Source organism: Haematobia irritans, chromosome 3 (genome assembly GCF_050003625.1).
Source record: "Haematobia irritans isolate KBUSLIRL chromosome 3, ASM5000362v1, whole genome shotgun sequence".
NCBI lineage: Eukaryota > Metazoa > Arthropoda > Insecta > Diptera > Muscidae > Haematobia > Haematobia irritans.
Genome location: NC_134399.1, coordinates 133,769,688 through 133,794,675, shown reverse-complemented (window position 1 = coordinate 133,794,675; position 24,988 = coordinate 133,769,688). Strand labels below are relative to the sequence as shown.

At 33.1% G+C, this 24,988-nt stretch overlaps 1 protein-coding gene across 2 annotated transcripts; it reads right to left on the bottom strand.

Annotated features, from left to right (window-relative positions):
• Window positions 1-9,765: 9,765 nt before the first annotated feature.
• Window positions 9,766-18,799, bottom strand: Grp170 (hypoxia up-regulated Grp170 co-chaperone protein). 2 transcript variants are annotated; one of them, XM_075302470.1, is made up of 3 exons: window positions 18,700-18,799; window positions 18,051-18,461; window positions 9,766-13,232 (listed from the first exon to the last, which is right to left on the bottom strand). In XM_075302470.1, the coding sequence occupies exons 2-3, from the start codon at window positions 18,398-18,400 to the stop codon at window positions 10,736-10,738; spliced, it is 2,847 nt and encodes a 948-aa protein (XP_075158585.1). In that variant the 5' UTR covers window positions 18,401-18,461; window positions 18,700-18,799; the 3' UTR covers window positions 9,766-10,735. The 2 variants fall into 2 exon arrangements, with proteins under 2 accessions (XP_075158585.1, XP_075158586.1); XM_075302471.1 differs by having other exon boundaries at window positions 18,623-18,751.
• Between the last annotated feature and the right edge of the window lie 6,189 nt (window positions 18,800-24,988).

Here is a 24,988-nt window from a genome sequence, read left to right as displayed (position 1 = left end):
TTAAGATAGTTGTAAAAGAATCATTGTGGTCGAGTAAAACAAGTTTGTTTAGATATTTATTAATTTGATTAAACATTTACAAACTCTTAAAAATATAACATTTATACCACTATCACATTACATTTAACATAATTTTTGGCATTAATGATGATGTTGAGTTACAAGTAGCGAGTTACATGTTGCTGCGTCTATCAACCAGTGTTTTTATTCCATGGAGGCAGCGTGTCTGTAAAACATCTGAAAAACAATCACTTTATTCCATTTGGAAAATCACCAAATTGTTCACCAATATACCTTTCACAATTTTAACCGTATAATCTATGTTTTCAGAACTTTATTTTCGGTTTTATTTAATTAAAATATAACAAGCTGGTTGCGCTTGGCGTTTCACAAAAAAAAAATGGCTTTTTTAACAGTAGGGATGGCAAATTACTTGCATGTACTTTTTGATGTACCTTTTCATGATGGTTGAAGTGACATTTACGAGTCTGTGGTAACGATGAGGTTGAAATGGAACTTTGAAATGCTGGCAGGGAAGGAATTTATAAATGTTTCAAGTAAATTTAAATTTTTATTTGATTAAAATTTGTTATTACATTTTTTGTTTAGTGCTATCAACAGAAAAGGTAGGGTGGTTGATTTGACTTTGTTTTCTGAATCTATGAATTTTTATAATTCAAAATGTTAATTCCCTATTCTGGTCAATAAAAAATTCAACCAGAAATAGTTGAGAGAAAACAAGTTCGGCCAGGCCGAAGCTTATGTACCCTCCATCATGGATTGCGTAGAAACTTCTTCTAAACACTGCCATCCACAATCGAATTACTTAAGTTGCGGTAACGCTTGCCGATGGCAAGGTATCTTAAAACCTCCTAACACCATCTTCTAAATTGTATGTAAGTCCATACGTGGTATATATTAAATAAAAAAAGATCGATCCAATACGTATATAATTCAGTTTGACAAAGTAGACATACAATTTTGACAAAATAAAAATTTAACAAAACAAAAACAAAAATACAATTTTAACAAAATTTTCTATAGAAATAAAATTTTCACAAAATGTTCTATAGAAATAAAAATTTTGACAAAATTTTCTATAGAAAGAAAATTTTGACAAAAATTTCTACAGAAATAAAATTTAAAAAAATTTTCTATAGAAATAAACTTTTGACAAAATTTTCTATGGAAATAAAATCTTGGTAGATTATTTTTGGCTCGAGTGGCAACCATGATTATGAACCGAATAAAATTTGAACAAAATTTTCTATAGAAATAAAATTTTGACAAAATTTTCTATAGAAATAAAATTTTGGTAGATTATTTTTGGCTCTAGTTGCAACCATGATTATGAACCGAAATGGACCAATTTTTGTGTGATTGGACCAATTTTGGTATGGTTGTTAGAGACACCACGTTCCTAATTTGAACCGGATCGGATGAATTTTGCTCCTCCAAGAGGCTCCCGAGGTCAAATCTGGAGAACGTTTTATATGGGGGCTATATATAATTATGGACCGATATGGACCAATTCTGGCACGTTTGTTAAATATCATATACTAACACCATGTTCCAAATTACAACCGGATTGGATGAAATTTGCTTCTCTTGGAGACTTCGCAAGCCAAATCTGGGGATCGGTTTATATGGGGGCTATATATAATTATGAACCGATGTGGACCAATTTTTGCATGGTTGTTAGAGACCATATACCAATATCATGTACCAAATTTCAGGCGGATCGGATGAAATTTGCTTCTCTTTGAGGCTCCGCAACCCAAATCTGGGGATCGGTTTATATGGGCGCTATATATAATTATGGACCGATGTGGACCAATTTTTGTACGGTTGTTAGAGACCATATACCAATACCATGTACCAAATTTCAGTCGGATCGGAAGCAATTTGCTTCTCTTTGAGGCATCGCAAGCCAAATTTGGAGATCGGTTTATATGGGTGCTATATATAATTATGGACCGATGTGGACCAATTTTTGCATGGTTGTTAGAGACCATATACCAACATCATGTACCAAATTTCAGCCGGGTCGGATGAAATTTGCTTCTCTTTGAGGCTCCGCAAGCCAAATCTGGGGATCGGTTTATATGGGTGCTATATATAATTATGGACCGATGTGGACCAATTTTTACATGGTTGTTAGAGACCATATACCAACACCATGTACCAAATTTCAGCCGAATCGGATGAAATATGCTTCTGTTAGAGGCTCCACAAGCCAAATCTGAGGGTCCCTTTATATGGGGGCTATACGTAAAAGTCGACCGATATGGCCCATTTTCAATACCATCCGACCTACATCGATAACAACTACTTGTGCCAAGTTTTAAGTCGATAGCTTGTTTCGTTCGGAAGTTAGCGTGATTTCAACAGACGGACGGACATGCTTAGATCGACTCAGAATTTCACCACGGACCAGAATATATATACTTTATGGGGTCTTATAGCAATATTTCGATGTGTTACAAACGGAATGACAAAGTTAATATACCCCCATCCTATGATGGAGGGTATAAAAATGGAAGGGTTGGCTAGTTTTTGGCCACACAAACATTTGCCGATTCGCAAACCAGAACATGGCGGTATAAATTGGCTCATGTTAATGGCCATTTTTGATCTACAAAATTAAAACGAATGAATCGTGTGAGCAATTTAGTGTACAGGGCACACCAATTTTTAACAGCTTGCCAGAGGAGGTCAAAAATTTTTTCATATTTGTAATAAAAACGTTTTTCAACCAATCTTCAAAAACTAATGATAACATCCAATTTTTCCCATGCCTTATATGTTACAGGTAACGCATAATTAAACAATAAAAAAAAACATTGGTAGTGTCCACTTATCCACTTGCCTTAGAGCATGACATAAAAGTGAATAGAGCTTTTGATAGGCACTGAAGTCTCCGTTGGGTGAATCCGTATTTTTGTTTCGAGCAGTCTCCCAAATGGAGCAGATTCATCTGTGTTAAATATTTGACCTTCACTAAAGCCCAATTAATAAGACTGCTTTCGAAAGTTTTGCCTTAAACGTCTCGATAGTTGAAAGATTAGTTAATAATTGTTAAAGTATTTTATACTGCTTCAAAATATACAATATTCCAGACAACTTTAGCACAAATTGTGGCCAGGTTATAGATTTTTCCATTTGGAACACAAAATGTAATGTACATTTTTTTTTTTTGTCGGGAAGGCTTATTTTCTGAGTTATGGACCCCTTCATTATCGCTTATGGTGGGTATCATGTTCGAGTTTAGCCGAAAATAAATCAGTAAAACAGTATAAAATTGTATCTCTTTGATGCAAATTATATTAAAACTTGATGGGGAATACCACAAAAGCACCTTTTCACAAAAGTTTATATTTTTTAATGAATTATTAGAGAAAAGTAATCGTGAAAAGTGGCGATTTTAGCGACTAAACCCGAACTTAATACTCACCTTTATATTGGATTTGGTAGTCATCGCACAAAATATTTATGGTATGCAAATAAGATGTAATAAAGTATATATTTAGAATTCAAACAAAAAAAGCAAACATATCCGTGAACCCAGGCTCTTAAATTTTTCACTTTACATTTTCTCCCTAAAATTCCCTCTCGAGACAGATTTTGTGGCCATATTAGACAATTTGTGTTCAATTTGTACAGCAGAGGTAACAGCTCTGGGCCTTAAACAAATACAAAAATGTTAAAAGGAATATATGTGATATGCACTGAGTCAAAATCAGCCGTTACCGCCATTAGTAACACAGCGAATAAAAATATAGTGATATCTAAAATGAGAGATATATTGATAAAATATCATACCAAATTTAAAATAATGTGGATACCTAGCCACATTGGTATACCTGGCAATACCCTAGCGGATGAAGCAGCAAAGTTTGCTAACTCCGCTCCTGTATTCAAACTTACAACCTCAAACAAAAACGATACCATTAAAATAATCCTGCACAATCTGACTCAAACAGACAAAACGGAGTGGGCAAACTACCAACATCACTACACAATTTTTAACCCTGACAAACAAATTGCTTTATATCTTTCTGAAAACTCATCTATTTCAAAATACATAAGATTACAATTAGGACATACCTATCTAACCCCATCGTCATATTTTTAACCGATCAAGAGCTGAAAAATGTCCACTATGTAAAAATGAAACCATCGTTTTCAACTGCAGTATAATTAAAGCCGCCCAAATATACCTCTTTGGAGATATCTGCCTTCCAAAAAAGCTACAAATCATAAACTCTACAAATATCCGTGATACACTTTCACTCCTAAAATATTGTAAAATTTTGCATCTTATATAGTTAAATGTAGCTAATCCTATTAGGTCAAAAACCTTAGCGGCTAAATTCAAACATAACACTCATCTTTATATTGGATTTGGTATTCATCGCACAAAATCGGCGCAAATGTAATATTTATGGTATCTGTTGTGCTCCTATTACCATTAATAAAAGCTCAATTTGTGGGTTAAACAAAATAGCTACAAACTTTTATTTCACAAGAAAGTAAAAACTAAAAACTCGCGCTTCGGCGGGAAGAAACTTATATCCAAAAAAAGAGATAGATAAAAAAATAAAAATTGTGTATATGCATCCTTGTCATATACGGCGATGCCAGATCAGTGTGAAGTAGTGTTGCCCCCAACATCTCCCTGTTTAAGTCCTGTGTGGTGACCTGGATAGGGGTTCCACAGGATGTCTCCTAGAGGTAATTCGTTGAGGAGCAAAATGAGGTGATGATGGAGGTGTTTCAAACTCCTCATTGAAGGGCGTTGTAATTTGGAATTCTTCGAGTAGGACATCTAATGGAATTCTTGCCTCAGATCTTGGGTTGTCCTGGTGAGTTTCTCTAGATCGCAGCTGATCCGCATGAGCTCGCACAAGAATGTTCCTGTCCTCAACTTGAATTAGGGTGTTGTACGTTACATTTCCAATTTTCTCGATAATTTCCCCTGGCACCCAGTAAAATTTATTTCCTTTAAAATGTTTGGCGAATACCAGTTCTCCATGTTTGAAACGTCTATTACGTGTGCCATGTTTACGGTTATATTGTTCCTCCATTCGTACATCTCTCTCCTGGCTGGCGACTTGAGGCTTCAGAATGAGATCGAACACTGTTCTCATTTTTCTACCCAAGAATGCTTCAGCCGGTGATAGTCCGTTGGGTGAATTTGGATTGGGGGTGGAGCGATAAACCTCCAGAAAGGTTTGAAGAGCCTCTGGTGCCTTCTCTTCCCCTTCTGCCTTTTTCAATGCACGTTTGAGTGTATCTACAAACCTCTCCGCTTGACCATTGGAGCTGGGGTGATAACGGACGGTTCTGGTATGTTCAATACCCCTGTGGTTGCACCAATCCTCAAACTGTGTCGAGCAGAATTGCGTCCCATTGTCCGATACTATTTGCGATGGGTTTCCAAATAGTGCGCAAAAATTCGTTAACAATTTCAATGTTGCTGTTGTCGATATTGATGAAGTCTCTAGAATAGCTGGGTATTTAGAGTGTGCGTCTATTATGATGAGGTAGTATACACCATTTACTGGTCCAGCATAATCAATATGGACACGTTCAAGAACTCTGGTTGTGGTAGGCCAAGGACAGAGATTTGTTTTTATTGGGCTCTTGGCTGCGAGTTGACAGTTGCCACATTTCCTACTGTTTTCCTCAATGTCCTTATCGACGTTTGGCCAATAAACGTAACTACGAGCGATGGATTTACTCCGTTCAGCTGCAATGTGTCCACGGTGAAGTTGTTTAATAACTCGTTTTCTATATATTTCAGGGATGATTACTCGAGAATTCAGCATCAGGCAGCCATCGACGTTAGAAATTGATTCCATACGGTTAAAATACGGAATTATAGAAGAATCAATGTCCTTTTTGTTATGTGGCCACCCGTTTTCCACGTAGTCTGCAACGATTCTTAGAATTGAGTCCTTTTTCGTAGCTTCAACTATCATATTGAAATTCACGGGAAGTGTACAAACAGCTTCGTTTATGTCGTAGCGAATGTCGCTTTCTTGAGTGATGGATGCTATAATATACTCATCCGATGGTTTCTCGTGTGTACTAATCAATCTTGACAAAACGTCGGCATGACCGAATTCATTAGTACTTGTGTACTTTATATCAAAGTCGTACGTTAGGAGAATCAAAGCCCATCTTTGTAGACGATTAGCTGTGTACACGGGAATACCTTTCTTAGAACCAAAAATCGTAAGCAAAGGCTTGTGGTCCGTGTAAAGCGTAAACTTACGACCAAAGACCATTTTGTGAAAACGCTGGACTGCAAACACTAAAGCTAACCCTTCTTTTTCGATTTGGCTATAGTTCCTTTCCGTAGGTGTTAGTGATCTTGATACATGCTGAATGGCTTTGACAGAGTTGTCCGGATATTTGTGGTATATGACTGCACCAATACCATGCGATGATGCGTCTGCGGCGATGTGTATCGGCAGGTTCGGATCGTAATGCGTCAAAAGTAGATCGGATGTTAAAATTCGTTTAAATTCATCGAGAGACCTCTGACACTCCGTCGTCCATGAGAATTTGCTATCCTTTTTCAAAAGATCGTCGATTGGCTTCCGAAGTTTTCTCATGTTGGCCACGTATTTTCCGTAGTGGTTAATGGAACCTAATAGTGACCTGGCTTCCGAAACGTTTTGTGGAATTCTGAGATCTTGAATTGCTCGGATTTTCTCTGGGTCTGGGCGAATGCCTTCTTTGTCAACAATCTGACCAAGATATTTGATCGATGTCTTGAAGAATTGACATTTTTCGAATTTAAGACGAAAGCCAAAATCTTGAATTTGTTGTAATAATAAATTCAAATTATCTTTGTGTTCCTCTAATGATCTACTTGCCAGAACAATATCATCTATATAAGCCTTAGCTCCTTCAATACCTGTGCACAGCTGATCCATAATACGCTGGAAAGCTCCAGGGGCGGATTTCACTCCCGGTGTGAGGCGATTGAATCTGTACAAGCCTTTGTGAGTATTTATCGTCAATAAATCTTTGCTCTCATCATCCACTTCTACTTGCAGATAGGCATCTGAAAGATCCAAGTGGCTAAATATGATGCAGCCGTGACAGTCAGCGAGAATTTCTTCAGGTGTTGGCAGTGGGTATTGGTTTGGCTCAATTGAATTGTTTAGACCAGTGGAATAGTCCGCACATATACGAATCTTACCATTCCTCCTACTGACCACTATCGGTGCGGCGAATTTTGAAGAATTTACTGGTGTGATTATACCCGCATTCTCGAGTCTGTCCAACTCCGTCTCAATTTCAGTTCTCACAGCGTAAGGAACTGGACGCTAAGCCACGTATGTCTCCTTTGCGCCTGGAAGCAGTTTTATATGGACCTTTATCTTGGTGCAGAGTCCAAGAGAGCTGTTGTCAAACACACATTTGAATTTTTCTTTCATGGTGGTGATGTACTCATCGTTAGTAATTTTGCGACACCAGGCAGATATTGGTTTGTCCCACAGTTGGAAATGTTCAATCCAATCGATGCCCAGTATGTTGAGATTGTCGATTTCCGTTATATAGCATTGCAGGCATAAGGTCGTGTCAGCCACTGTGACGTTGCACTCGCATTTTCCAATGATATTTATGCTATTGCTGTTGACATCAGTAGCAGTGTCGTTAGTCTTGTATATATTTGGCTTACCAATCGAATTCCAGGTAGAACGAGATATAATGGAGACGTCGGATGCAGTGTCAATCTGCAACGTTACAGCTGTTCCGTTGATTTCAATGCTGATATATTTTCTCAAATTTTTAACCTGCATCCTCTTTGAAGAGAAGACAGCTCTCGCATTGAATTTCGTTTTCTCTGACTTTGGCGTAACTTTCGATGAGTTTCCTCGTTTGGCACTGACACAATAATTATCCTTATGGCCTATTTGTTGACACTTTGAGCACTTGTGAGATAGAAATGGGCAAAACTTAGCGTAGTGCATTTCACCGCAAAGCCAGCAGGGTGTTTTTGGAGTTTTATTGGACTGCTTCTGTTTCTTGCATGACTTACTAACAGCACAAATGCTTTTTGTCTGATGTTCAATAAGCGTGTTGTCCATCTTCAAATCCAAAATTCTTTGCGTCTCGTCCACCAGTGTGTCAAGCGTTGTTGAATCTTTGGCCTCGTCTAACAACTTGAGTAATCGTAGGCGGATGTCATTATCGCGACTGGATTTTAGGCCTAAGACGTATATTAAGCATTTGAATTGATCAACATGCATTTCCCTTAGCTTGAAGAGTTCGCATTGTAAATTAACTCTGCCTGCGTATTCTTTAAAATCCTCACTTTCTTGCTTGGTCATCTGCAAGCATTTGTAGCGTTGTGATACCTCGGTTTCCACTTTACCAAAGAGTTTGTTCAGTCTCTCTATGGTGTCTTTCAGTGACATATCTGCTGGATTCTTAGGCAATACGTAATTCCTGAATCTCTCGTGCACGGTGTTAGACATTTTCCTCCACAACAAGGCAACTTTGTCGTGTTCCTCCAAAGTGAGTGCTTCTTTTTCAAAAACATGTACATAGCGATTGTACCATGCCTGAAAAATTAGTCCACTTTCCGGCTCATAGACAAAGTCCGACATGGAATGTGCAAGAGATTCCATTAGTGCCGCTTTTGAGGTGCTGGGACTTGGTATATCTCCATCAGATCTAGTAGTACCTTGCAATTTGAGAAGTTCGGTCAATTGTTGCAGGAGTCGTGTTTGCATGCTCATTGCCGCTTGTTGCTCAGTTAACAATTTTTCGATTTTCTCGTCCGACATGTTCACTTGCTTATTGATGTTTGCTATTTGATGTTTTGTAGATTATTCGTTCACCGTCCTCGTCGCCAGTTGTTGTGCTCCTATTACCATTAATAAAAGCTCAATTTGTGGGTTAAACAAAATAGCTACAAACTTTTATTTCACAAGAAAGTAAAAACTAAAAACTCGCGCTTCGGCGGGAAGAAACTTATATCCAAAAAAAGAGATAGATAAAAAAATAAAAATTGTGTATATGCATCCTTGTCATATACGGCGATGCCAGATCAGTGTGAAGTAGTGTTGCCCCCAACAGTATCCAAGTAAGATGTGATAAAGTATATATTTAGAATTCAAATAAAAAACGCCATACCCGTGAACTCAGGCTCTTTAAAAATGTTGACCCATCAATTTTTTTCTGCTTCGGCGATTTTATTAATAATGACTTTTTTTGCGTCAAAATTGTCATTTTACATTTTCTCCCCGAAAACTCCCTCTTTACCTCAATTATGTACACAGAAAAAAATTACACATTTTATAGAATCTTTTTCCGACAAAAATTTTAGTTCAACTTTTTTCTTTTCGACAAAAATTTTTACTTTACATTTTCTCCCTAAAATTCACTGTTTACCCCAATTATACAAAAAAGTTAGTTAACATTTTCTCTTTTTCGACAAAAATTTTTACTTTACATTTTCCCCTAAAATTAAACATTTTTCCCCTAACATTGTTTCCCAATTACACAAAAAAAATAATTTTATACATTTTTTTTAAATAAAATTTATATTCTTTTTTCCGACAAACCTACCCCCAATTTTTTAACAACTTGTGGTAAATTTCAAATTGAGCTGTACAGACTACTGGATAGTCCGGATTAGAGAGGCTATATTGATTTTTTTTAATATATGATCGAATCCTTCTACCACTGACAAGAATATAAGCGTCTGGGAAAATTGAATTAATTAAAACATCAATAAAGTTTTCCTACGTGTTTAAGATTTATTTCTGCTTATTATTGTGTTTGAGTTTTTTTTTATTAATTTTGTGTATTTTGTTTCTTTGTTTTAACTAATCGATATACTTAAAATAAATATAAAAAAGAAATCAAGCTAAATAAATTTAAATTATATCATACTTCTTTGTAAATCAATGAAAATGAATTAAGAATGGATGGGACTTTGTGTGGGTATGTAAAAGAGGTCATCAGAATCCAATAGAAATTTTCAATTAATATTAAATAAAAGCTGCTTAAATTTCGAAACGAAATTTAGATTGACCTCTATTAGTCTAAGGATACTATTGGCAAAAATTGGGAGAAGTGGTTGGTGGATTTGATGACGGAATGGTTTTGTGTGTTGTCATAATTATTCTCTTTTGCTGGTTGTGATTTTGGTTTTCTTCAAAATACAACACATGGAGGAGTGTTATGGTATTAGATTATGGTAAGCATTATTATTATTGTTTAAATTACAAAATACCAATCAAAACCATAAGACACCAAATTTTGTTTATCCAGCTTCAATAGCAAAATACTTTTTTTAAGGAACTTAAAATCCAAATGAAATCAAAAACAATCCGAAGTCTCGGGGCAATCATTTGAGAGGAAATTCTAGAAACTGAAGGCTGATATTTACTTTATATTGTTTCACAAAGCTTGGTGGCTTACAAATTAGTTTTTCTGTTGAAGTTGGTCATTATTTTGTTGATTATTTACAGAAATTCGCATGGAATCGTACAAAAAAAGTAATTATATTAATTCTAAATATTGGGCCATGGGCAAAAGAGGTTATCTTGTTTTTTTTTTTTTCAATAATAGCTGTGACTTTGTGTTTGTAATACCATCCGAGTGCCCCTAACAAATGCATTATTTAGTTGTTTTTTTGTTTTCGTTAATATACGTTTTAAATACCACAGTCTTTTAATTAATTATTTTTTTTTAACTTTTCTACTTAGAGGTCTGATCTGGGAGTGTGGTCATCATCATCAGAGGGGGTGGTGTTTTCACCAGATTCTTGAGGTGTTTCTTGTGTGCTTTTCTCTGTTTCAGGTGTTTCCACTTGCTCCTCTTTCTGTTCATCGCTTTGTTCCGTTGGTTTCTCTGCATCATCGCCACTGCTGGCTCCTTCTTCATTTTCTGATTTTTTCCCTTCCCCTTCTTTCTTATCCTTTTTCTTGTCTTTCTTTGCTGGCTTTGTTTTAGGTTTCCATAGATTAATCTTGGTTACCAAATACTTTACTTCTCGATCTAATGTTGACATTTTAGCTGTAATATCCTTAATGGTTAGGCGAACATTCTCAAAACGCTTGAGCTTATCTTGTGCTTCTGTCTCGGTTTTTTGCCATTCAATTGTATCCGAAATCACTTTGGACAATGTATCGATTTCGACTTGCGTGAAGACATCCTTTTCGGGGTTAGTTTCCTTAGTAAGATTTTTGGCACTGTTCAGAAAACCTTCGGCACCTTCAATCATACGTTTAAGGGCTTTAATAGCCTCTGGACGTTCGTCATGTTCCCAATGACGACCCATGAAAACATCGGTCAATTTCTTTAGAGACTTCAATTTATTGTCGTACATTTCAGGTGTTGGATTTTCTATGTCCTCATATAACCATTCCGACATTGCTGAACATTCGGCTAGAATCTTTGCTTTCTCCTCTTCTGTAGCACATGAGGCATACTCCTCTTCTTCTAATTTTTGTTGCATATCTATGATGTGTGACTCTAGGGCATTGAATGATGACTCTAAACGATTTCTTAGGTTCTCTGCTTTATTAATGGCATCAAGTTTTTCTGCAGCCTTGTCAAAAGATTTACCACTCAAAGGAGTGGTGAACTCCAATGTCAATTTGTGCTCTACTGGCTCCTTAATGGTTACAATTTTAATAGTTTCATTCTTTTTGGTAGCTTCGGCTTCTGGCGCTTTAGCTGTGTCATTTTTCTCAGCTTCCTTAGAGGCATCTTCTTTAGTGGCTTCTTCGCCTTCACTAGCATTATTGCCACTACCCTCTTTATTGTCATCCTTCTTCTCCTCCTCTTTGTCTTTGGAGAATAGTTTACTTATAGTGCTACCCAATTTCGCTAAAGTTCCCTCATCATCCTCTTCAGTCTCCACCTTTTGCTTTTCATAGACATACTCAACACCAGTGCATCGGAACAAACCAGACTCATCCAAAGTAAAGAAGGCCTTAATGCCTTTGGCTTCCACGGATTCATCTTTAGTTTTCTCCAACAATTCTTTGATTTTTTGTAATTCTACCTTGGATATTTTCAATCCTCCCAAGTATGATTGTTCCACTGAGCTTAAATGTTTCAAATCTCCATAATGAACATAGAAATCGAAATCCTCGGTATGTTTGTTGAATGTGATTACCTTCTTTTGGGGATAAGAATTCATATGACCAAATAGAACACGTTTTACTTGTTTCACTTCGGCTCCCTCACCAGGATCACGTTCAAAAGTCACTTGTATGGGATACAAGACTGCATCCTTTACAATGAATTTCTTAACTTTGAAACCGGTGGCTAAGTCGGCTGCCTTATACACGGCTCCAATTGCAGCAGCCTCATCAGCATTCAAGCTCTTACCCAATTCCTGTTTAATATATTGCTTCAAAGTCTCTTGAACCTTGGGCACACGAGTACCACCACCGAATAGAATAACTTGGGATACAACGTCCAATGTTAAGCCAGAACTGGCTAAAGCCTGCTCCAAAGGTTTTATAACTCTAGGCCACATATCAGAGCAAATTTCTTCTAATTTTTCACGGGTCACTTGCAATTTGAAATCCTGATCCTCTATCAAATTCTCAATTTGGGCATAATGATCATTGTTAGCCGAAAGAACATTCTTCAAGCGTCCAGCTTCCTTGAATAACTTAGCCAAAGCTCTGGGTGATTTTGTCACATCGGTTTTGGTTTTCTTCATTGCATTAAACTCTGCTGCCAAGTAGTCACGTAATCTGAGTTGAATTTCCAAACCACCCAAAGTACGATCATAGCCAACACCCAAAATTTGTACCACTGGATTTGTTTCCTTTGTATGTTTATCTTTTACCAATTGATAGCTAACCAAGGCACTTGATGTATGACTAGCACCCATATCATAGAATATATAATACTGTGTGGTCTCGTTGATACCCGATGGATGGAATACACCATAGTTGAGAGCCACTGCTGTATAATCATTGATCAATTGCAACACTTTTAAATTGGCCAATTGGGCAGCAGTTAACAGGGCTTCACGCTCGGCTTGGGCAAAGTAACCGGGTACAGTAATAACACATTCCGTTATTGCTTGATTTGTGGCATCTTGGGCAAATTCTTTGGCCTTGACTAAGATTTGTGCTATGAGTTCTTCAACGGAGAATTGTTCGTCATCACTTTTTTTGAATACCACCGTATTACGTTCAGGATCAGCAATAATATCATAGTATGGAAAACGTTTTCTGCAAGAGAAAAATTTGTATTTTACTAATGGGGAATTACAAATCGTTTTTAGAAGAAATTAAAATAATTCATTATATGCTAAACAAATTATACTTCCCTACAATAAGGGGAGTACCTCACATACACTCTTTTATACACACAAAAAATATCACCAAAATTTTTCCAATTAAAATTTTAATTGAATTTAAAAAATATTTAATTTAATATTATTTCAATTTAGTATTAATTAATTTAATTGAAAGTTGAATAAATTTTTTATTTGAAATAAAAATCAATCACAAAAATTAATTGTATCGATTAGTTTTTCAATTGGAACAATTAAAATTTTAATTGGCTTTGCTGATTTATATTATCATTTCTGTGATTGAACACATTTCAACTAAAAAATTAATAGGATCAGTTAATTTTGTAGGAAGAAAATCCTCTATTATTGAAAATCGAATAATCGTTATGGTCTTATTAACGCCAATATGTAAACTTTTTAACCTTTTCAAAAAGGAAAAATATGTTTGTCAAATTGATTTGGATAAAGCCCTTTAGACTGCAACATAGCTCGAGTATAATTCACATTGGGCTTAGTGAATAATCCGAATTTATTCTGATAATTAGTTACTTTGGCGGCAAGTAGAGGATGCTGATGTGACAGTTCCAAAAGGATCGTCCATCTAGCCATCTTGTAGTCTTAAGGGCTTTTCCGAAATCAATTTGACAAATAAACTTTTTCTCTGTTGGTTCAGCTTGTGTGGTAGTTTAGTCGTCGCATGCTTTTAAGCTGAAATCAAAACAATAACGATTATAATACCACTACTAACGATTATAATACCACTAAAAAACTATGAAGTAAAATCATTTAAGTAAAGTATAAAATTCCTTTCGACATTGAATTATTCTATTTGGATAATGGTTGCCTTGTCCGACATACACGGACGTGGGACTTAGGCCTGATTTTATACAGAGTTTTTTCTAATGAAATAGTATCTTCGGAAATGATAGTATCAGTCACAGAACTAATAGGAAATAAAAAGTAACTAACGATTAAATTATTCATTAAAAATTTATTTGATTTTAGTCGAAAAATCAAATATTGTTTTAATATTCCGATTATGATTATAGTTCAATGTTTCCTTAGATTTGAGTCAAAATTTAATTAACTAATGAGTTTAGTGTAAAAAATAAGGAGATATTTGCTATTTTGAGTGGGATTATCAATTTTTTAGTAGTGAAGCGAACCGTTTTGTAATTCTTAGGGCTATATATAGTGGCGCACATACGTATTGGAACACCAAATAATTTTGTTTAAAAAATACATATTAAAAGTTATATGAAGCTATTTTAAATTAAAAAAAAATTATGTAACAACTGCTTTAAGCATTTAGATTATTATTATTATTTTTTTTTTTTGAAAAATGTTTGTTCTTTCAATATGTAAATTATAAAAAAATAAAAAAGACACATTTTTTGAGGAACAAAAGTATTGGTACAGGTAGTACTAAATTAGTTTTTTTTTGATACATTTAGTACTTTTTTATACCCTCCACCATAGGATGGGGGTATATTAACTTTGTCATTCCGTTTGTAACACATCGAAATATTGCTCTAAGACCCCATAAATTATATATATTCTGGGTCGTGGTGAAATTCTGAGTCGATCTGAGCATGTCCGTCCGTCCGTCCGTCTGTTGAAATCACGCTAACTTCCGAACGAAACAAGCTATCGACTTGAAACTTGGCACAAGTAGTTGTTATTGATGTAGGTCGGATGGTATTGCAAATGGGCCATATCGGTCCACTTTTACGTATAGCTCCCATATAAACGTACCCCCAAATTTGGCTTGCGAGGCCTATAAGAGAAGCAAATTTTATCCGATCCTGCTGAAATTTGGTACATGATGTGAGTATATGGTCTCTAACAACCATGCAAAAATTGGTCCACATCAGTCCATAATTATATATAGCCCCCATATAAACCGATCACCAGATTTGACCTCCGGAGCCTCTTGGAAGACCAAAATTCATCTGATTCAGTTGAAATTTGGTACGTGGTGTTAATATATGGCCTCAAACTCCCATGCAAAAATTGGTCGATATCGGTCCATAATTACATAGGCCCCATATAAACCGATCCCCAGATTTGACCTCCAGAGCCCCTTGGAAGAGCAAAATTCTTCCCATTCTGTTGAAATTTGGTACGTGATGTTAGTATATGGTATCCAACAACCATGCAGGAATTGGTTCCCATCAGTCCATAATTATATATAGCTCCCACATAAACCGATCCCCAGATTTGACCTCCGGTGCCTTTTTGGACAAGCAAAATTCATCCGAGCTGCTTGAAATTTGGTACGTGGTGGAAGTATATAATATTTAACAACCATGCCAAAAGTGGTACATATCAGTCCATAATCATACATAGCCTCATATAAACCGATCCCGAGATTTGGTTTTGGAGCCTCTTGGAGGAGCAAATTTCATCCGAGTGAGTTGAAATTTGGTACATTGTGCTAGTATATGGTCGTTAACAACCATGCCTAACTAGGTCCATATCGGTCTATAGTTATATATAGCCCTCAGATAAATCGATCCCCAATCACAAAAAATTGGTCCATATCAAGTTCATAATTGTATATAGCCCCCATATAATTTTTAATTTAATTTAATTTATTTATTTTCATATGTAACTAAGCCTTACAAAGGCCTTATACAGTTACTTAAATCAACATTTTAAATACTACTCAAAACAATTCTCTTATTTCTAACATTAATATACTAACAATAATACAACAACAGGATACTACTCTATTATAATGTATAATAAAATTAAAATTATAAATATTTGGACACATATTACAAAATATAACATAAAGTATATAAAATATAAATAAACAAATAAAACAAAACATAACCTATACAACAAAAAAGCATAATTACAAAAAGATATACATTAAAGAAAAAAAAAATAAATAAATAAAATAAAATAAATAAATAAAACTAAAACTTATTTTAAAAAAATGTATATAAATAACACCACTTTATGGTACGTACTTTCTCTCTTTCAAAAAAGCGACCTCCATATTTCAATTCTGGCTCTCTACGTACCGTGCAAAAAGTCCATATCGATTCCTAATTATTTATAGACTTAACTATAAATACATAACTTTTTTGTCTAATATATACCACGTAGGGACTAACTCACAATTTAGAAAACGATGTTAAGAAGTTTTAAGATACCACAACCCAAGTAATTTGATTGTGGATGTTAGTCTTTCATAGAAGTTTCTACGCAATCCATGGTGGAGGGTACATAAGATTCGGCCTGGCCGAACTTACGGTCGTATATACTTGTTGGCATTCTATTTTGTTTTATAACAGAATGGCCTATTTTTTGTTTGATTTGTACCTATATTTCCTCATAGTTCCATCAACACTATACCAAATTTCATTAATAATAGCGGCCTGAATGCTACGAACAACAAATACATGGTTAGGCGGACAGACACCAAGGGCTAAACCAACTCAGGGAGTGGTTCTGAGTCGATCGGTATATATTTTATGGAGCTTAAAATCAATATTTTTTCGCAGATACCCTGACCACTATGTAATTAAGGGTGATGTGCCAATACCTATGTGAGTAATTTTTTAACAACATTTTAATTGGAAATATTTGGGTGATATTTTTTGTGTTACTGTTACCTAATTTTTTTAAAACAATTTTTATCATTTATGTTATGATCATGAAACAACATATCGATGGACTATGTTAGTAGACTAAGAAAGCCGATTATAAAAGCTTGGTTGGTCATTTTAGCTTACAAAATCCACGTTTGCAATTACATCATTACAAAATATTTTAATAATTATTGCAAGGAAATATTTATTAAATATGAAAATGCTGTCGTATTCAATTTGATTTAATTGATACAATAAATTTTTATTTGAAATTTGTTCAATCAACAGGAGTTATTAAAAATTAGTTTGTGTAAATAATTTTTGTGATTTAATTAAAAAAAATTCTTTTGAAATTTCGGTGATATTTTTTTCTGTGTAGGATAAAACTGTGTAACAATTTTTTTATTAGAAAACACTTTTATTTGAATAATTTACACACATGTATGTTAGGTTAGGTGGCAGCCCGATTATCAGGCTCACTTAGACTATTCAGTCCATTGTGATACCACATTGGTGAACTTCTCCCTTATCACTGAGTGCTGCCCGATTCCATGTTAAGCTCAATGACAAGGGACCTCCTTTTTATAGCCGAGTCCGAACGGCGTTCCACATTGCAGTGAAACCACTTAGCTTTGAAACCCTCAGAAATGTCACCAGCATTACTGAGGTGGGATAATCCACCGCTGAAAAACTTTTTGGTATTCGGTCGAAGCAGGAATCGAACCCACGACCTTGTGTATGCAAGGCGAGCATGCTAACCATTGCACCACGGTGGCTCCCTACACACATGTACACTCTTTTGGTTTGATTTTTTGGGTGATGTAAAATTTTAAAATGGGCCTTAGGCTATTTTTAATTTGTACGAATCTCTAAAATTGATACCCACCAAAGGATGTTTTACTTTGAGTGGAATCCCGTGAAAATTTAAGAAAATTCTCGCATTCCCGGGGATGGAAAATCAAAGAAAACATCCCCAAAAATAAGGATAAACAAATAATTCATACTGACAAGAGCTAAAAGTCCAAATTAATACACAATAAATAGTACATATTTCGATTTACAAAAACTTTCTTTAATCCAATATAAGATTGACTAATTGCCTAGCATAGTATTTGATTAAAAAAAAAGTATTCCATATTGCAATAACTCACCTATACAAATCCACAATAGGATTATCAATTTGTTTTCCCAATAAATCCAACAAATAGCTATAAGCCGATGCTGGATCCTTGATGCCATCAGTCACAGCATCATCACCAAATGATCGCACCCCATTACGGAATGATAGGGTGACGGGAGTTTTACGTTTCGATTCACGATTCAAAGCAATTTCCATAGGTACACCTGGTGACACAATACCTACTTTCATCCATTCGGAACCCAAATCAACAGACATTACAGCGGCTGACTGAACGCCACGTATATGGAAGGCTGTCACAAAGAGGAGACATACAACAGCAGTCATAGACCACCAACATGACGTGGTCTTTTTGTGCATCATTGTAGTAATAACAACCAACTTATTGATAATCCGAATAGAATAGACAACGTGTTTCGGATATCTGAAATAAATAGTATACATTTTGTTAGCATTATTGAAAAATTCTTGATTTGTTTTATTTGAAAATTTTAGGTTATTTTGCCGGACACTTTCTCCCCATATGTTTTTCGCAATATAAAAATTTGTGTTTCTTTTTTTTCTTGGGTTTTCGATAAAACTCACACTAATAATTGAACACCTTGTGGTTTTCCTTTATTTAATTGGCCTAATGGGATATGAATTTGTCCACTTTTATTTACCTTTTGAACTTGTTTAATGTTTCTAGAAGCCAGATATGAAAAATAATACCCTTCAGTGGTAGTGCCAACAACTCAAACTGACGTGTTCTTCGTCGGTCATTTGTGTGTTGGCTTTTGAGGTGACATTCGTATAACAGCTGAGCAAAATGTGATGTTAACTTAGTTGAACCAAAAGCGCATTGATTGAAAAAAGCGTTAAATGATGTTCACACTATAGGTGTTTTCTTTGGATTCTTTAAATATTTTGAGTAATAACAATCTACCGCATCAAAAAATTGTAGTTCATTAAGCAAATTTGGTTTATTTCAATTAACAAAAGAAAATAAATTAAATAGTAATTTCAAATCGTTACTTACCAAGAAAGTGAACACAACAATAAATTAAAAAACTATTTCATATTGCTTTCGTCCTCAACGAAAGATAATAAGAATTTTCTTTTATAAATCATCGTTTTATATATAGGTGGATACTAAGTAAGAGTTTAGCCGCTAAAATCGGAAACAAATCAGTAAAAAAACAGTATAAAATTATACCTTTTTGATTCTAATTTTATTAAAACTTGATAATGAATACCCCAAAATAACTTTTCACAAGGTTTATATACTTTATAATGGAGTATTAGAAAAAAGTAATATTAAATACCCACCACCATGAATCAAATATTAAGTTTCCTTTAAAACTTCAGGGGGTTTGATGGCAGATATTCTCCCAAGCAGATCCGTTCCACTAGTACACTTCCCGAAGATAAATTTAAAGATTTTACCTATGAAGACTATATCAGATTTTGGATTTATAAAAACCATTTTTGTTTGAGTTTTAGAGGAATCATTAACATCTCTTGTAAGTGTGCAAGAAAACGATGAAATAACATCTTGATTGGAAATCTAAAATCTGTCGGTCTATATGGAGGCTTTACCATATGGACCGATAAAAACTAAATCCGATACACGTTTTTGTGAGTCTAAAATACAATTTCATGCAAATCGGATAAAAACTACGGTTTCTAGAAACCCAAGGAGATCGAGAGATTGATCTTAAGGGGGCTAGAGTAAAACATGGACCGATATTCACCATTTTCGGCACACCTAAACTACTTTTAGATTTCAAATTTCAGGACAATGGGATAAAAACTACGGTTTCTAAAATCCCAAACAATAAAAGCATTTCTTGTACACCTATTTATAGTTCTAAAAAACCTACAGATAGTTTCTACAAGCCCAAAAAGTACAATTGGGAGATCGGTCTATATGGGGGCTATACTAAAACATTGACCGATATTCACCATTTTCGGCGCACCTCTTTATGTTCGTAAAATAATTCTAGATTTCAAATTTCGTGCGAATTGGATAAAAACTACGCTTTCTATAAGCCCAAGACCACAAATCGGGTGGTCGGTTTATATGGGGACTATATCAAAACCTGGACCGATATAGCCCATCTTCAAACTTGACCTGCCTGCAGACAAAAGACGAGTTTGTGCAAAATTTCAGCACGATTGCTTCATTATTGAAGACTGTAGCGTGATTACAACAGACAGACAGACGGACATCGTTATATCGTCTTAGAATATATACTTTATTCAGTCGGAAATCGATATTTCGATGTCGGAATGACAAACTTATTATAGCCCCGTCACCATTCTTGGTGGTGGGTATAAAAATCGTGAAAATATCAAGACATCCAGAGTTTCGTCAGAAATGCGCGAACTTGCCTTAAAGTAGATGAAAACCATCGGAACTGGTCTCGAAAATCCCGGGATTTCGGGACGGGATAAATCGCGAATGACAACCCTAGTATGTACTATGTTCTTGTTTTCCAGCAAAACAATTAAAGCTACAAGAATATATATGAAGTCGTTTATGTTTTTATTAAGTCTGGTCAATTGTCATTGATTGCGAAACATTTTATATTTATAAATTAATTGATTTAAAAAATAACCGTGAAAACCAGCTGGTATTCAGATTGAAAACATAGTACTTACTCGATAATTAGAACTATCTAGTGTTCATACCGAGATTTCGACCATTTTCCGATTACTAAGTTGTAGTAATCAAGCTGAAAAAGGAAACTGAATATTATTATTTTAACATAATATGTTATTAACCGATGTTGGTTTCTTTTGATTTAATGAGTCGTTCATATATAAGTTTATAAGAGCAAAAAATTGAGTTTCATTCAATTTTATGCGCCGTTCAGTCTATAAGTTCATCCGGACAAAATGTCTGTGTTTATGAAGAATCTTGGCCAAACGCTACAAATTGCCGGGAATAACACAAATATCGATAAATGTATTATCGATCATATTAACATAGACCAAGAAATGTATAGACGTCTCATGTCCATTCACAATGCGTAGTCTCCGAACTCCGCAAATATAAGACCAAACCGTCAGTAGCATGGTACATTGAGGCTACGAAATTGTCGGATCACCCTCGTATATTCCAATGTTATTGATGACTTGTATTATTTGTCAAAAATCAACCTTACACTTGGAAATTGTCAACTGGAAACTCACGGTTTATTTAACCAAATGTTTTGTAATATTCACCACATGTCAATAACAAATATAGAAGTAACATAACGGCCATAGACAGATAACATTTGTTTTATTGTAAAATTTACAAAACAAAAAAAAAAAAAACAAAAATAAATAAATAAAAACTAACTGTCTGTTGTCATAGGTGTACATAGATAATAAACATTCGACTTTCAATATTTGGTTAGTCTTGAATTCAATTATTGTTAAATTATAGTTCGTTGACATTCACCCTTATTATTAGTTGCCGTAGACGTCGCTTTTCGTCTGTCGTCACTTGGGCTGTCATTCCGGATAAATCCACCCACGAAATCCCGGGATTTTCAGGATTTCCCCGAATCCTGGGATTTTTCGGAATCCCGAAAAAATAATCCAATAATTTTTAAGATTTTTTTATTAATAAATTGGAGTCTTCATTCAGTGTAAAAGACCCTTACACCATTGTTGACTGTGAGAGATGTTTTTCATCCCTTTTATTTGATGGAACTTTAGATACTTTATATTTGTATGAAGTTACTTAAAACGATGAAGTACAAAAGATTAACAAAAGAATAACAATGGTACGAATACGTACCTAGTAAAATTAAAATCCTTAAATTTTTTAACCGGCTAAATTTGCATATTCGGCGGCGGCTAAAATCAGCGGTGCGACTCGGCTCATGTTCACGGTTGCCAAGTTGGTAGAATTCTACCAAAAATGGTAGATTTTTCTTGATGTTTCGATTTTCCGAAACATTCCTATACAACTAAGAGGTACTTTGTATAGAAATAAAATTTTGACTAAATTTTCTTTAAAAATGAAATTTTGACAAAATGTTTTATAAAAATAAATGTTTGACAAAATTTTCTATAGAAATAAAATTTTGACAAAATCTCTATAGGAAAAAATTTTGACAAAATTTTCTATAGAAATAAAATTTTGACAGAATTTTCTATAGAAATAGAATTTAGACAAAATTTTCTATAGAAATAAAATTTTCTATAGAAATAAAATTTTGACAAAATTCTCTATAGAAATAAAATTTTGACAAAATTTTCTATTGAAATAAAATTTTGACAACATTTTCTATAGAAATAAAATTTTGACAACATTTTCTATAGAAATAAAATTTTGGCAAAATGTTCTATACAAATAAAATTTTGACTAAATTTTCTTTAAAAATGAAATTTTGACAAAATGTTCTATACAAATAAATGTTTGACAAAATTTTCTATAGAAATAAACTTTGACAAAATTTCTATAGAAAAAAATTTTGACAAATTTTTCTATAGAAATAAAATTTTCTATAGAAATAAAATTTTCTATAGAAATGAAATATTGACAAAATTCTCTATAGAAATAAAATGCTTGCAAAATTTTCTATAGAAATAAAATTTTGACAAAATTTTCTATAGAAATAAAATTTTGACAAAATTCTCTATAGAAATAAAATTTTGACAAAATTTTTTATAGAAATAAAATTTTGACAAAATTTTCTATAGAAATAAAATTTTGACAAAATTTTCTATAGAAATAAAATTTTGACAAATTTTTCTGTAGAAATAAAATACTTGCAAATTTTTTTATAGAAATAAAATTTTGACAAAATTAACTATAGAAATAAAATTTTGACAAAATTTTCTATAGAAATAAAATTTTGACAAAATTTTCTGTAGAAATAAAATACTTGCAAAATGTTTTATAGAAATAGAATTTTGACAAAATTTTCTGTAGAAATAAAATTTTGACAAAATTTTCTCTAGAAATAAAATGCGTGCAAAATTTTCTATAGAAATAAAATTTTGACAACATTTTCTATGGAAATAAAATTTTGATAAAATTTCTATTGTAATAAAATTGTGACAAAATTTCTATTGAAATAAATTTTGACAAAATTTTATATAGAAAAAAATGTTGAAAAATACTCTATAAAATAAAATTTTCGCTAGTAGAAAATCAATTTTCTATTTGGTATCCCAACCCTAAAGAAGTACTATACAAATAAATTTTGACAAAATGTTCTCTAGAAATAAAATGCTTACAAAATTTTCTATAGAAATAAAATTTTTACAACACTTTTTATGGAAATAAAATTTTGATAAAATTTCTATTGAAATAAAATTGTGACAAAATTTCTATTGAAATAAAATGTTGACAAAATTTTCTATAGAAAGAAAATGTTGACAAAATATTCTATAAAATAAAATTTTCGCTAGTAGAAAATCAATTTTCTATTTGGTATCCCAACCCTAAAGAAGTGTTAAAGAAAAAAACGGCAACGATTTTTTTTTGAAATAGTTTTTAATACTTTTATTAATTTTTTTGGTTTTTTTCTGCAGAACTTTTTTCTGGTTGTATTTGTAAATATTATTTGTTTGTTGTTGGTTGGTTGTTTTTTCTTGTATTTTGTATAATTATAATTAATTAATAATAATAATGATAAAAATTAATTAAACATTATGCAGTTTGTTTGTTTTGACATGATTGTTTTTTTTTACACTATATACTCAAAAAATAACTATATATTCTCTTTATAATAATAAATTGTGGAAAAATAAAGGATTTTGTTTTAGTGTTTAAGTTTTTCTCTCGTCTTCGAAAGGAACTAAATAAAACAAAACAAAAAATAGTATAATGGTACTACAATTATACATAAGATTTGATATTAGTATATATTTTTTTGGTTTTTTTGTGTATTTTTTCCTTAGATTTATATAGTTGTTTTTTATTTTTATTTTTTTTTTTGTTTGGGAGTTTATTTAATATACAAATTGGGGGTTTGTTAATCTTTTGCCTTTTTTAGGTATTAAAGTAAGTTTAAATTTATAGATTTTTGTTTTGTTTTTTGTAATCTAAAATAATTAAAGAAAAAATTATAACAAAACAAAATGCGAAATGAAATTACCTAAGTTTTTGTTTTGGAAAGTTTTTCAACGAGTATGTTTTTATTTTTATTTCGTGTTGTTTTTTTCATATAAGGCAGCAACATAATTAAACTAAAATAAAAAAACAAAACACATTTTCAAGATTTTTTTTTTAAATTTTGTCAACAATTAAAAAGAAGAATTAACCAAAAAGAAAGAATAAAGAAAGTAAATAACAATGTTTTTTTTTGCAAAACGAAAGTAAAAATCAAAAATACAAAGCAAACAAATTATATTTTATTATTTTTTATATTTTTGTGATTTTTTTATTTTATTTAAAGCATATAATGTATGTATGTAAATGTTATAATGTACTTGATTTGTTTTGTTTTTTCGTTTTGTTGTTTGTTGGTTTTATTTAATATATAATATAAATTTTATACTACTTTCTTTTTTGTTAATATTTTTTAGTTGTTGTGGTTGTGTTTCTCTGTTGTTGTTTGTGTCCAAAGATTTTCTTTGATTTTTGTGGGATTTTGGGGATATTTGTTGTTGTTCTTGTTGTATGAGTTGTTTCGGTGTTGTTTTTTTGTTTTCTTAAAATTATCAACTTAAATTACTATCACAGCCATATTTTGAAAATAAACAATTTCTAAATTCTTTATAAATTACTACAAATGTTCCAAAAATTGTATTTTTTACTCTTTGTTGTTGTTTGTTTTTGTTGTTGTTGTGTAGTTGTTTTTTTTTTCGTAAAGGTTTTTTTTTACTTTTGTTGTTTTTCTTATTTTTCTTTAATTTGCAACAAAAAATTGTATGTTTGTTGAGGCTTTTAAATGTTACATTTACTTGAATTTTACTCCAAATACTAATTGCACTTTTTTCAAACAGAAAAAATAGATATATCTA

Excerpts from the sequence above, each read along its gene's own strand:
- Grp170 (XM_075302470.1), bottom strand. The coding sequence starts at position 18,400 with ATGATGCACAAAAAGACCACGTCATGTTGGTGGTCTATGACTGCTGTT. Across the intron at positions 13,233-18,050 it reads CCTATTGTGGATTTGTATAG|AAAACGTTTTCCATACTATG; the intron begins GTGAGTTATTGC and ends TTTCTCTTGCAG.